This window comes from Coregonus lavaretus (assembly GCF_964263955.1).
Source record: "Coregonus lavaretus genome assembly, chromosome: 6".
NCBI classification, from domain to species: Eukaryota; Metazoa; Chordata; class Actinopteri; order Salmoniformes; family Salmonidae; genus Coregonus; species Coregonus lavaretus.
Genome location: NC_139993.1, coordinates 29,893,360 through 29,906,517, shown reverse-complemented (window position 1 = coordinate 29,906,517; position 13,158 = coordinate 29,893,360). Strand labels below are relative to the sequence as shown.

The 13,158-nt window shown below is 42.5% G+C and overlaps 1 protein-coding gene across 1 annotated transcript in view; it reads right to left on the bottom strand.

Moving 5' to 3' along the window:
* Positions 1–208: 208 nt before the first annotated feature.
* LOC311131284 (microtubule-associated protein 1S-like) overlaps positions 209–13,158 on the bottom strand; it is a 47,731-nt gene continuing 34,781 nt past the window's right edge. The window contains exons 3-7 of the mRNA XM_084164175.1: positions 10,272–10,354; positions 9,061–9,201; positions 5,067–8,388; positions 4,375–4,598; positions 209–4,250 (exon numbers count right to left, since the gene is read on the bottom strand). Coding sequence (XP_084020301.1) covers positions 4,095–4,250; positions 4,375–4,598; positions 5,067–8,388; positions 9,061–9,201; positions 10,272–10,354 — 3,926 coding nt within the window. The 3' untranslated portion in view covers positions 209–4,094. The remainder of the gene's footprint in view (positions 4,251–4,374; positions 4,599–5,066; positions 8,389–9,060; positions 9,202–10,271; positions 10,355–13,158) is intronic.

The following is a 13,158-nucleotide window of genomic DNA, read 5'->3' as shown; positions in this document are numbered from 1 at the left end:
GTACTCCATCTAGCCACAACTGTAGAAACCATCAGTCCCTACACTGGCCTCAAACCTGTTCTGAGGGCATCTCCGCCTCCAGGGCACTGGCAGAACGAATGTGATTGGTTGGATACAAGGCAGGTTGGTGGTGGATGGAGGGCGTTAAACACAGGTTATGACAGCCAAGGTCACCAGTTCGAATCCCAATGCAGGTTTTGTTTTCCAACATAACTAATCACATTTCTAATCTAGTGAAAAAAGGAGTGGTGCCCTACCCCCTACTGACGCAGTAGACTAGGCACTGGGATAGGGATCAGGTCACAGGTTCTAATCATGAAAGTTGAAAGTCAGGGAAACAACACCAATTAAGCACAGATTTATAAAAGGGGTATATGTATTGGAAAAAGAGAAAAAACTAAAATTAGTGTTTCAATACTGAATCAATCCACCCTTTCATTATTCAACTAACGACCACACTCACTTAACACTGCCAAAACCAGCAGAAACAATCTAATGACAATTTTACAGACATTCATAGCATTTCCTGGGTGAATTCCAGACACTTGCAAGTGATGTGTGAACCACCAACAGGTTATTGAAATAGACAAACATACATTTATAAGTGCAAGGGAAAAGAGGTGTCTATAAGTATAAAAATATAGCACCAAAAACTGAAATATAAAGGCTTCAAAGAAATGATGTACCATCTCCCAAAATGTGCTGTTCAATTTGGTTGCCAAAGAGCAATAGAGCATATTAATCTCAATGGGTTTAGTTATGTTGCGGCGTGATTTACAGATATGAACACCTATGTCCATGCAAAGTGCTACGGTCACTTTTATTGTGACTGAAGCGCAGGAGAGCCTCAGATTTGGACAAGAGGTATCTCATTCGAATAGTTGTATTATAATTACATTTACATTTTACATTTTAGTCATTTAGCAGACGCTCTTATCCAGAGCGACATACAGTTAGTGAATACATTTTTTTTTTTTTTTATACTGGCCCCCCGTGGGATGGAAACAGACAAACACAAATGGGGCAGGGATGGAAACAGACAAACACAGGGCCTTTCTTTAGAACTTTTTGGGCATAATTGCTATGGATTCCAATGAGCCAAATATACTACTGAACATGGCTTTCAAAATATTGTCACAAGGAGGGAGAATCAGTAGGCGGTAGTAGACATTCTGGGACACAGCTTTGACATTCTGGGACACAGCTTTGACAACAGAGCCAAGACATGTTATGAACAGCAGAGGGAGTAAGAGTCACACAATATCCAAACCACTGCAGAATTTGATATTTACATTTTAGTCATTTAGCAGACGCTCTTATCCAGAGCGACTTACAGTTAGTGAGTGCATACATTTTTCATACTGGCCCCCCATGGGAATCGAACCCACAACCCTGGCGTTGCAACGCCATGCTCTACCAACTGAGCTACAGGAGGCTACATAGAATATATGGTGCACACAAATACAGACATGATGGATTGAAAAAAGTTAAGATTAGTATGAGATATATTTCATAACTCCACTAGTGTGAAATAGCTATCCAAATAAGTGACCAATTTAATGCAATCCATTTTCAATAATTTTTGCTCAGACTTATAGCTAGTACCAAAAAACATGCTGCCATTTCAGACTCTTCCAGAGAACAATGTTCTGCTTACTTTGTCCGGCCATTGGCTAATGATATCATGTGAGCAGCCTGTTGCTAACCAAATGATAGTAAGTGATAAAGTAGCCACACCACATTATTGATATAAATTTTAAAAAATACAGAAAACTAAATTTAGAAAAAACAAATAAATAGAATTGCTAAGAAAAGAAAAACAGATGACATTACATTTTTCTGTCTGAAATAATTGGAATTCTATGATTTGCCAAGATGTGGCTGGCTGCACACACCCTTTTCACATGATATTTTCAAATGTACATTGTACTCTCAAAGAGTCATGGCATTTGTTTGCTTAGTGCCAGACGTGATATTACATTATATTCAAATTAGATTTTAACTTACAAACTAAGAAAAAACGACGTGAGATCTGCATGCTTGTACAACTCGGCATGCCCTAAAAATATAATTTCAAGCCTACAAAAAAAATAAAGAATAATAGTTTATTTAAAATCCTTTCATATTCCTTCTCCTTGAATAAAATGAAAATATCCTTCGCAACAAAGAGCATTATAACACGAGTGCTTGGTCTGCAAGCAAAGTGGTGGGCATGGTAGTGCAAGCAGTGCTGGCATGCATTTGGACTCAAATCTGCTTTGATTGAGGCTAAAAGCATCGACATTCACAGATAACGCCATTTACATTCCACTGCAATTAACCGGATACACAAGCGATTGCTGATATAACTGTGATTTTCCGTTCTTGTTAAAAATCTTATGTTTAGCATTTACTTTAGTTCACTTAGGCACGATAATAACCACTATTTGTGATAAATGTAACGTACTGTCTTGCAAAGTATTGCTCATGACTTCCCTATCTCATTTTGTGTATCCCTCTTCAGTGAAGCTTACCCTCTATAATGCATGTGACATACAGTGGTCCCATTGATATGGCATATTTAAGCAATAAGGCCCGAGGAGGTGTGGTATATGGCCAACATCCCACAGCTAAGGGCTGTTCTTAAGCAGTGAAGCAATTAGCTGTAGTTTATTGGCCATATACCAAAAACCCCTGAGGTGCCTTAATGCTATTATAAACTGGTTACCAACGTAATTAGAACAGCTAAAATATTGTTGGGGTCATACCCGTGGTAAACAGCATTCAGGGCTCAACCCACCCAGTTTATAATTACAATTAGAGGATGGTGACGTCATGCAGCTTCTCTATGATAAAAACTATTCTGGTCTTGAGGAGGGACTCAAATAGGGTTTTGGATAGTTGCTAAAAAGCTGGTTAATTAGTGTGGAAATATACTGTACTGTTAACACTTCAGTCAAAGTGCATTTTTTTAATGAAATAACTACTCAGTCCTAAAACTGTAATTCAGTTATGTGAGTCGGTACATAACCGACTCAATTGTCTATTGCTTTCCATCTACCACTACGTACGAGTATTTATTTTTAGTACAAATGATTACTTAGTATTTACCAAGTTAATTCATTTAAAAAGACACTGTCAATAGTGTATCCCACAGTATGTGCTCTAGATGAAGGGTTAAAGTGACTGATATGAATGTTACACAAAATGCCGCACATTTCATGATTTCTTGAAACATGGACTTCATTATTTTATCAATGTCGGAGTAATCCTTCTGTTCACACGCATAGCATTACCTTCCAAGACATTGGCTATCTCCTTATAATGTTCATAGACCGTCTATGAAACTCAAATAGGATGTAGAAACATGTCGTCGTCCTTCAGTAAGTGCTGAGGTCTCTACATGTTCTACATGCGCACCAGGAGACAACAAAGGTCCCATCTTCACCTCCTCACACACACCCTCTGCCTTTTTTAGCCTTTGACGGACATCATATTCTATTGTAACACTTATTCTCTCACTGCGGTCCCCTTGTCTGTGGAAATTGATAACTGTGCAAATGGGTGCAGGGCTAAATATACCTATGAAATGCTATACGGATTAAATGATTAATCGTTGAAGGAAGAACTCAGGAGTTCAGCCCCATGGAGGCAGAGGGTTTCCTACAGCTGTCGACTAGTTTCCTCTGAGCAGTTGCGGATTTGGATCACAACTACCTGGCTACTGATAAGAAATATGAGGACCTTCGATTAGTATAGCCAGTCTTCTAAGTCCACCTTACCTAGCATTCATAATGAACAACCTTTCTTCATGTTGGTAGACCAAAGACTCTTGGACATCTTCATGTTCTGACTTCATTTCCATGGTATAGACGTACCCAGGCAAAGATGGGAGTGCTTGATGGAGTCCTCTTTATATTTATAGGATTTAAAGGAGGAGCAAAGCCTGCTAATCCACCAGGCAATACTTGATGCATGCTGGGGTGGGAAATCGTCAGTTTAGAGGGGGGAAATGAGTCCATCATAATTTAAGAGAAGATAAAGTGGGTGAGATACGTTGGTGGGTGAGAGTGCAGGGATCTGTAGATTCGTCTTGCTCTCTCTCTCTCGCTCTCTCAGAACTCCACTTTACAGGCAGGGAAGGTCTCCTCCTGCATGGCCACAGTGCTGTTGCTGCCCAGCACGGTGATGCACAGCTCCCCCTGCCTCTCGTGGGTCTCCTGGTACCACTCGTGCATCGTCAGTGAGTCAAAAGTGGGGATCAGGGTCACCTGAGAGTGGAAAGGTAGAAGGGCAAATCAAAATGAGAGCATGAGTACATAGACATACTTTTTTTGTTGACTTACTACAAATACGGAAAAAGAGAAATAAGTGGAGAGAGGGGGAGAAAGTGACCTGCACATCGGGCCAGGCGGTCTTCCCCTCCAGTAGGGCGTCAAGAATGGGTCTCATGACAGACTCCTTCAGGGGCTCGTTACCACTGACGATGTAGCAGGAGGAGCGCAGACGTCGGAAGAACTCCACGTCAATGGTGGTAGAGGCACAACCAGATGGGAGATAAGCCAGGTCCAAGTAAACTGGGGCCCCTCCAGCTGCACAGGCCTTACTGCCCACAGAACCTGCAGGACACAAAGCAGAGTTAGGCATAAGAAGACAATGTACACAGAGTGTACAAAACATTAGGAACACCTGCTCTTTCCATGACAGACTGACCAGGTGAAAGCTATGATCCCTTATTGATGTCACTTGTTAAATCCACTTCAAATCAGTGTAGATGAAGGGGAGGAGACAGGTTAAAGATGGATTTTTAAGCCTTGAGAGACATGGATTGGTCATCCAACCAACTTGACACAACTGTGGGAAGCATTGGAGACAACATGGGCCAGCATCCCTGTGGAACGCTTTCGACACCTTGTAGAGTCCATGCCCTGATTCATTGAGGCTGTTCTGAGGGCAAAAGGGGGGGGGGAGGGCAACTCAGTATCTGGAAAGGTGTTCCTAATGCATTGTAAAATAATTTTAGAAACCAAGTAATAAAAGATGATCAAACGTCATCGTTCTAAGTGTAAAACACTGTCTGTGCCTACCTGATGAAGTTGACCTTGCAGTCCCAGGTCTGGAGCCATTAGTGGTATTGCGGGATGAAGGCCTTGTGTCAAGACTTGAGGTGGTCTTCAATGTACCAGTTGTGCTGCCAGTCTTGGTCTTGCTGTTCAGAGCTGTACTGGTGGCTGACGTTATCCTCTGTGTGACACCGGCTGGTTTCTTGGTTTTTGCGGCGGCGCTCTTTGAGGTCTTGCTTGGAGCATCAGCCTCGGGGTCAGCCATGCAGGCACCGGGCTGGGGCGGCAAGGGGGGCAGGTCCTTCATTGGGGCTGGGGGAGGGTCCTGAGAGGAATGTTGAGCTCCTCTGTTGGAGGAGTGAGAGCTGGGATGGTCGTGTGGATGGTGGGGTGGGAAACTCCCAGAATCCTCATCAGAGTCCATTTCTGCAGTGATGGAGGGGCAGTCTTCAGTCCCTGGGGGTATGTCTGAATCTGTGGCTGTGTTGAGGGACTCACTAGCAGATGTGGGTGGAGTCTCCTGGCCTTGTGGCGAATGTCGATCACTATTAATGACGCTTTGTGGCTTAGCTAGCTCCTGGGAGTGGTCGCTGTTTCCTGAGAGCTCTCGCGGGCTACCTGTGGCTAGCCCCGGAGACAGATGCTGTTGTTGGTTCTCTGGGGACTTTGGGTGCTTGAATTCACAGGGTGAGACCAGGCAGAGGTCGACGTCATGGGGAACGTCAGGGAGAAGACCCTGAAGTCCAGTAAGGCGTTCCTCTGAGCCGTCCCCTGGTGGACGCATGTTATGACATGTCCTCAAAGGTAAGGACATCCCCATTTTGGGGTCAGGATCAGCAAAATGCCCATTCGAGTAGGACCTGTCCATATGGTCTCCCTTGGGTGACTCATCAATCGATGGGAGCACCTGTTCAAAAGACACGGAAAGAGACTCATCAACTTCTGTCGAGTGTGGGGAACCGATTTCAGCAGGCATAGAGGTAATATTGGCGGAAACAGAGTCAGGCAGCATAAAGGGACTCAGTGTCAAAAGGCTGGATTGCTTGTCCTGTGATGATGTAGAGTTTTCTAGGTTCCCCCTCAAGGAGCCTACCTCAGAGTTCCTGCAAGAACCCATGACGTGGCAGTCTTCAAACCCAAGGCTAGGCACCCTTCCCCCGAGACTACTGTCCTCACCAGAGCCCTGAGCATCCTCTTCAGGTGATTGGTGGAAAGGGGTATGCCCAGCGCTATTAGGGGCTGAGTCAGCAGGGGAGACCAACTCTAAAGTCTTCTCATCTGAGCTGGCACATGCATCTTCTTGTCCATTTCTCAGGGCCCCATCAAGAAGCCTGTATTCAGTTGGTGTGAGATCAAAGTACACACTGCGGTCACTTTTAGGAGTTTTTGCAAGAGGTGAAGTGGTTCCCAGGGCCTTCTCTGGATTTGGGAGTGTCTCCATGCAGCGGAACTTTTCTGGACTTTCCAACATGTCCCTCTTCTCTGCCTTTTCTCTTGATCTATTCTCTGTTGCAGGTTGCACCATTCCTTCATTGTTACCTATAGTGCTCACTACAACAGCAGTCTTTTTCTCTGACTCTCCATTTTCTGCTCTAAGCTTCTCGAATTCCGCTGTCATGTCTTCAGGCGTTGACATCTTGGAACGATCAGCGTCCCCTTCAGAGGCCAAAGCTTTTTGATTCTCCGGCATTTTACCCGTCTTTGACTTTGCCCCCTTGTTCAATGAGTCTTTCTTGGGGATTGCATCCTTCTTCAAAGTTCCATTCTTGCCTAAGGGCTTTTTTGCCTCTGTGTTTCCTAATGAAGGTCCAGTTGTCACTTTTTTGACATCCTTGCTGAGAGGTTTTGTTGGTTTCTTCTCCTCTGGCTTTACCTCCTTCTTGATCTCTTTCTTTGGATCAGGTTTGACATCTTTCTTTGGTTTTAGACCAAGAGGTTCTTTCTTAATTGGTTCTTTCTTTTTCTCCACAATCTCATCCTTTTTGGCAACACCTGCAGAGGCTCTCTCATCCCTCTTTTTACCTTCTTTTTTCTCATCCTTTAAAGGTTCTTTCTTTGTCATAAGCTTTTCAGGTTTTGGAGGTCTTTGTTTAGCATCCCCATCCTTCAATTTTGACTTCTCTTCCCCTTCCTTCTTTTCTTTAGGAGTAATGTCACTTGGGCCCTTGGGCTTGGTCTTCACGTCTTGTTTCTTAACGTCCCCACGTCCAAGTTTGTCCTTCAGCAAGGCACTGCTAGGTCTTGAATCCTTGAGCAGGGACTTAAGGCTCTCCCGACTCTCTGCACGTTTTGGTTGTTTATCTGATTTGGATGCTTCAAGGTCCCTGAGGCTCACGGCGGGGTGTTTCAGGAATTCTAGATGCTTTACTTTGTCAAGTCCTTCAAGAATCTTAGCCTGCGGAGTACACCCAGGGAAGAGAACTCGAATGATCTTCTCTTGAGGACTGGCAGGATGCCACACCAGTAGAGCACAGATGGAGACGAGGCAAGGCAGGGGTATCTCTGAGCCTTTCATGTTGGATCCATTGCCGGGCCAGGTCTTCATCAAAGCCTCAAGCTCTTTACTGCCTTTGACTGGGTTAAGAACGTACAGCTCTAGACGACCGACTCCCATCTTCTGGAAAAGTATAACAGGCTCAATGGTGGGTCCATTTGAGCGACTAAGAGGCTCTGGATTGATTGTTAGCCTTTCAAGGTGCTGCAACGTGAGTGCCACCTGATCGCAGCTCCGCAGTTCTTCGGGATCACCCTGGAATGACTTCAATCTCTCTGGAGCATTAAGGAAAACGATCCCAATCTCAGGGGAAATTAGATTTTTCATCCAGTCCTCATTGATCTGAGAGTCGGCAGACTGTTCATCCTCCAGTTCTACCGCTTTCCTTTGGAGAAGACTGTTCACCCCTGGAAGATTGTCAGTACCGATGTGGGTGAGGAGTAGGGAGTCTACTCTGTCCAGATGTCTAACCAGTTTCCAGAAACAGGAGCGTGGATTGGACCCACCGTTGACCAGGATGTTGAAACCGTTAACAGCAAAGAAGGCGGAGTCTCCTCTCCCACCTGGAAATACATAGCAGCAGGGGCGGGAGAGTTTTAGGAAGCCCACAGTACTGGGGGGCTCCAGCAGCTCAAAAGAAGACTGTGGCTCCAGGGACTCTGAGAGGTATTCTGTGAACTCCTGCAGACCTTCCATTTCAGGTAGCACTGATGGCGGGTTTGTTTTGATGTCAATGAAGTCTTGTAGGTTGTGCTTCTCCAACACTGAGTTCTTCCACACCCCAGAGTTGGGACAACTCAACGTGAGGCTAGCTTTTTGTGTGGGGTCTGCCGAGCTCAATAACTCTCCAATCTATTAAAAAAGATAGAACGGTTTGATGTAAAATCACTTCACCAGCTTATTAATAATGCTTTTGAATTTAGATTAATCTGTAACTTAGAATATACACTGATTGTACAAAACATTAAGAACACCTGCTCATTAAGAACACCTGCTATTTCTATGACAAACTGGCCAGTTGAATCCAGGTGAAAGCTATGATCCCTTATTGATGTCACTTGTTAAAACCACTTCAATCAGTGTAGATGAAGGGGAGGAGACAGGTTAAAGAAGGATTTTTAAGCCTTGAGACAATTGAGACAGGGATTGTGTATGTGTGCCATTCAGAGAGTGAATGGGCAAGACAAAATATTTAAGTGCCTTTGAATGGGGTTTGGTAGTAAGAGCCAGGCGCACCGGTTGTGTCAAGAACTGCAAGGCTGCTGGGTTTTTCAAGCTCAACAGTTTCCCGTGTATCAAGAATGGTCCACCACCCAAAGGACATCCAGCCAACTTGAGAACTGTGGGAAGCATTGGAGTCAACATGGGCCAGCATCCCTGTGGATCGCTTTCGACAAATTGTAGAGTCTATGCCCCAACAAATTGAGGCTGTTCTAAGGTAAAAGGGATGTACAACTCAATATTAGGAAGGTGTTCCTAATGTCTGGTATACTCAGTGTATATTACAGTAAAATATTAACTCACCTCCTCATCAGCAAATATCTGAATGAAGTCACTGAGAGAGAAACATCCTGTTTGTAGGACCAGGTCTCCTGCCTCTTCGACACATTGTCCAGCAAGAACCAACAACTTGTGGCGAGACACATCAGATATAAGCCGGCGCACCTAGTGAAATGGAAAGAAAAGTAGTCATGAAAATTAAGCTCCATTTAGTAGCCTATACAATTCAAAATAGGGCAATAGTTTAGATTGTGTTTAGTGTCACTGAAAATACAGAGAAACAAGGCCCCTCATTCAAGTTTTTTTTATGTTTACAGTCTATAATATGATAAAAAAGGGAACATAGCATTGTGTTTTGGCAAGATAAACCTTTCTTAATTTCGATCCATATTACATGCATACTAGCCAGATCGGATATAAAAATGCTCCACACAATTTGTTTTGGTGCCAAAGGCCACAATCAACCCAGATGCTGATTTCAATGTATAGCCTACATACAAATGTTTTTAAGTGATCAATAAAAAAGATCATATATGCTAACATTGTCATGATAAAAAGGCAGCCCCTCAAACTCTCCATGGAAACATTCTACTGCTACTGGTGCAAAAATAATCTCAAATTCAAAATTCCTCAACCCCCCATCCTTTCCCAGAGAAAATATTTCAGGAATTACTGTTGACATATTCTCTTTACAGTACTACACCTACTGCAAATGTTGTTCAGCCATGACATTGAAAAAATACCTAAATTTACCAGCAGATATGCTCATACAGAATACAGATGAGAACACAATAGATTATTTCCCCTAATATTGAATGCATTCTGAAATATCATCGGTGCATTATGCATCACAAGCATTAGCTGACAAGCACAGGCTAAAGTAGATTATGTTGGTTCAAATGAGGAAGGTTATATTTCATTACAGCAATGACAGGATATGATTTCCAGTATGAAATGAGAGCCAGATGGCAGGGCAAAGAACCGTGTAAAGTGATGGCAGTGTGTAATGCAGATGTCATCTGAGCAATTGGATCCTTTCCATCTCAGGACAAAGCAATTGTTATGCAAACCAGAGCAAACCTTAGTAAAATTCCTGTTGTCATTCTGAACATAGTTTATTTTCCAGTATTTTAAAAGGAATTTAGACTACACACAATCTACCTTGAAACTGAATTAAGACTTCAACACCAAGGTCTGACATTCACAGTGAGAGATGTAGCCTAATTAAGTCTCACCTCTGAGCAGACCAACTCATGGGATGGGTTCCCCACCACCTTGGTGTCCAGAACGTCTCCACTGTGCTGCAGCGTCCTCTGGCCTAGAGGGAAGGTGGGAGATAGTGGTCAGAAACCTGAGAGTGAGGAGGATGGAAAAGGCTCCAGGGAAGTAGGGGTTAAAAAGGAACCTAGCCTGTTCCTTTAGACCTGAAAACAACAAGGGGTAATGGGGAACAGTCTATGGATTGTTTACAGACTACACTAGAGACTGATGGTTGGAATGAAACCGTCCACATAGGCCAATGGCAGTATTTAATATGTGGATAGTTTGGGAATAACAGACCCTGCATTCACTAAAAAGGTTCAAAAGGTTGTGCAAATCAGAAGTCAAAATATATATTTATATATTTTTATTATTATTTTTTTTAACAGTAAACCGATTAGCAGATGTAGATCACTTCAGCTCACAGTTAGTCTTGAGCACAGACAGAGAAAGAGCCCTGTCAGCATCAGAAACAACCAGTCTATGGAATGGAATGCCTTTGTAAAGAGAGAGCAACAATGCTGCTCCAGGGCTTATCACCATTGTATGATGCAAGGAACCAATTTACAAAATAAATGCATTACCATCTTTTTTTACCATAGAGAATCAGACAGAAATGTTGGCTACACTCTGCCTATTGGCTTCTTTGCATATTCAAGCCTGTCTCAAAATACAACACTGCCCCTTTTAAGGCTCTCCTGGAGGACGGTTGGCCACCCTTGGTAGCCTATAAAATATTGCAATATTACAATTACAACCAAATACTTTTTATGTCTTTATAAAATAATTCCTTATAAAAAAGCAATGAGGTTGATGCAACAGATCAGACCGTTTAAGTTGAAATTATAAAGTTGTATTTCTTTATATAATAAACTCAACAATGCGCACATGGCTGTAGGCTACGCACGAATGTTCCAAAATGCAATTAGCGGCAAAACACTGTTGTCAAAAGCGCACCACACGCTCAAGCGGTTTCATGTGACAGAGATGAAAATATCCGTCAGAAATTAAGAAAGATGGGAGATCTAAAGATGCATCAACTAGCATGGGTTACTAATATGACTTGGATTATGCCTTTGGCTGCTGGACAAAAAAAAAAAAGTGATTTGAAAACAAATATAATATATAAATGGCATATTAAGTGTTTATAAAATAATACCCTAAACATTTATATGGTCGTATTTTGGCTAGGCTAGGTTACTTTGAAACAAGGTAAGACATGCTTCATAAAATGACATAAAACGTCCAGGGTTTAAACAATTCAGTTTATGGTTAAATAGTTTCAAAATGTTGACTGCCTCCGCTCAGATTCAAGGTGGGTGATGTGCAGTGCGCAACAGGCACTGTCCTTCACTCTCCGGTCTTGTGACCATTTGATCTGAACGAACTGTGCCTCGAGTATGTCGACAGAATCAAGCCTTTAGACATTAATATTAATTATCCTTCATTATATTTGTCAAACATGACTGGCGTTTAGCCTATATTTATGTAATAAAAAACCTCAATGTTTGCCTACATTTTCAAGCGCCTCCCTCATGTCAGCAACGGTTTGGACAATATGCATATGACCTACACTGACATGTAGGCTTTTTTATTTATGTACATGAAAAATAGATTTGGCTTCTCTGATCCAATTCTGGTCGGAGTAATTGTTTTATATTGTGATTTTTGTTTGATATTTTTTTACTTGTCCATTCGGACAACTTAAATCTATATTCTTCTTGTCCAACAATTGTTTTTTACTTGTCCCGGACAAGAAGACAACCATTAATGTCGACCCCTGTGCACAGTTTGACAGCTGATTACATTAAGGCACAGAGCTTTGCATAGCCTAAAGATAAGCCCTGGGCCGGCAGTGTGACTAACTTTTAGTGCAGGTCTGAAGAGAGAATAGCTCAAAAACAAGGCAAGGTACTGAAACCAGGCTGAGGCAAAAAACTAAACATGATTTACCAGTAGTTAGAATTTTCTTGGTTCAATGGTAGTGACAAAAAAATAATAATTTGTCTCCCAAATAAAAGATGACATACAATAACGCTATAAAACTCAAAATAACTATTTTGTAAATATCATATTTTTTGTTTCAGGCTATATTTGTTTAGAATTCTAGTTATATGCAGGCTTCAAAAGCTGCAATGCCATGCCGAGGCTATTTAGGCTGAATAAACGACCCAAGACAAAATCCTGCTGCATCACATGCCAGAATACAGGGGCATTTACTCATGTGCTGCACCCAACAGCATCCCCATTTAACCTACAATTTTCCACACCGAATCCCAAGAAGAAACGGGGGGTGGTGGGTGAGAAACTGTTTTATGACTGGGGCTGTGGGGCTACATGCTCTAAAGGTAAAATAATCATGAAAGGCCGGCAGAAAGCAAGGACAATATGGTTTTCATAGGTTCTATAGGTAACACACACTGTATGGCTAAAACGTCTGTGGGAGCGAGAGAAAGGACTGCCAGTGAGATAGAGGGAAATACTCAAAGCAAAAGTAACTAACAGTATGAACATTTAAGCTGCAAAAGCTCTGTCACTTACTACCAGTGCTTTATTTGAGCCGGATCCTGCCAGAACTCTCATATTTGACTTTGTTAGTTCCGGCACCTATTTGCCCGAATCCGGTACCTCTCGTGGCATTACATTTACATTTTCGTCATTTAGTAGACGCTCTTATCCAGAGCGACTTATAAATTGTCGCATGACTTATAAATTGTTTCACTGTACACACTGTAAACATTCTAATAAAAGCGATTAGCGTAAAATTAAGTTGCCTCCTCGTTCTCCCTCCCACCCCTCAGAAAGACCATAATGTAAAAGTGTGGTGATCTTTCTGTGTAATCATCCTATCCTGCCACACTG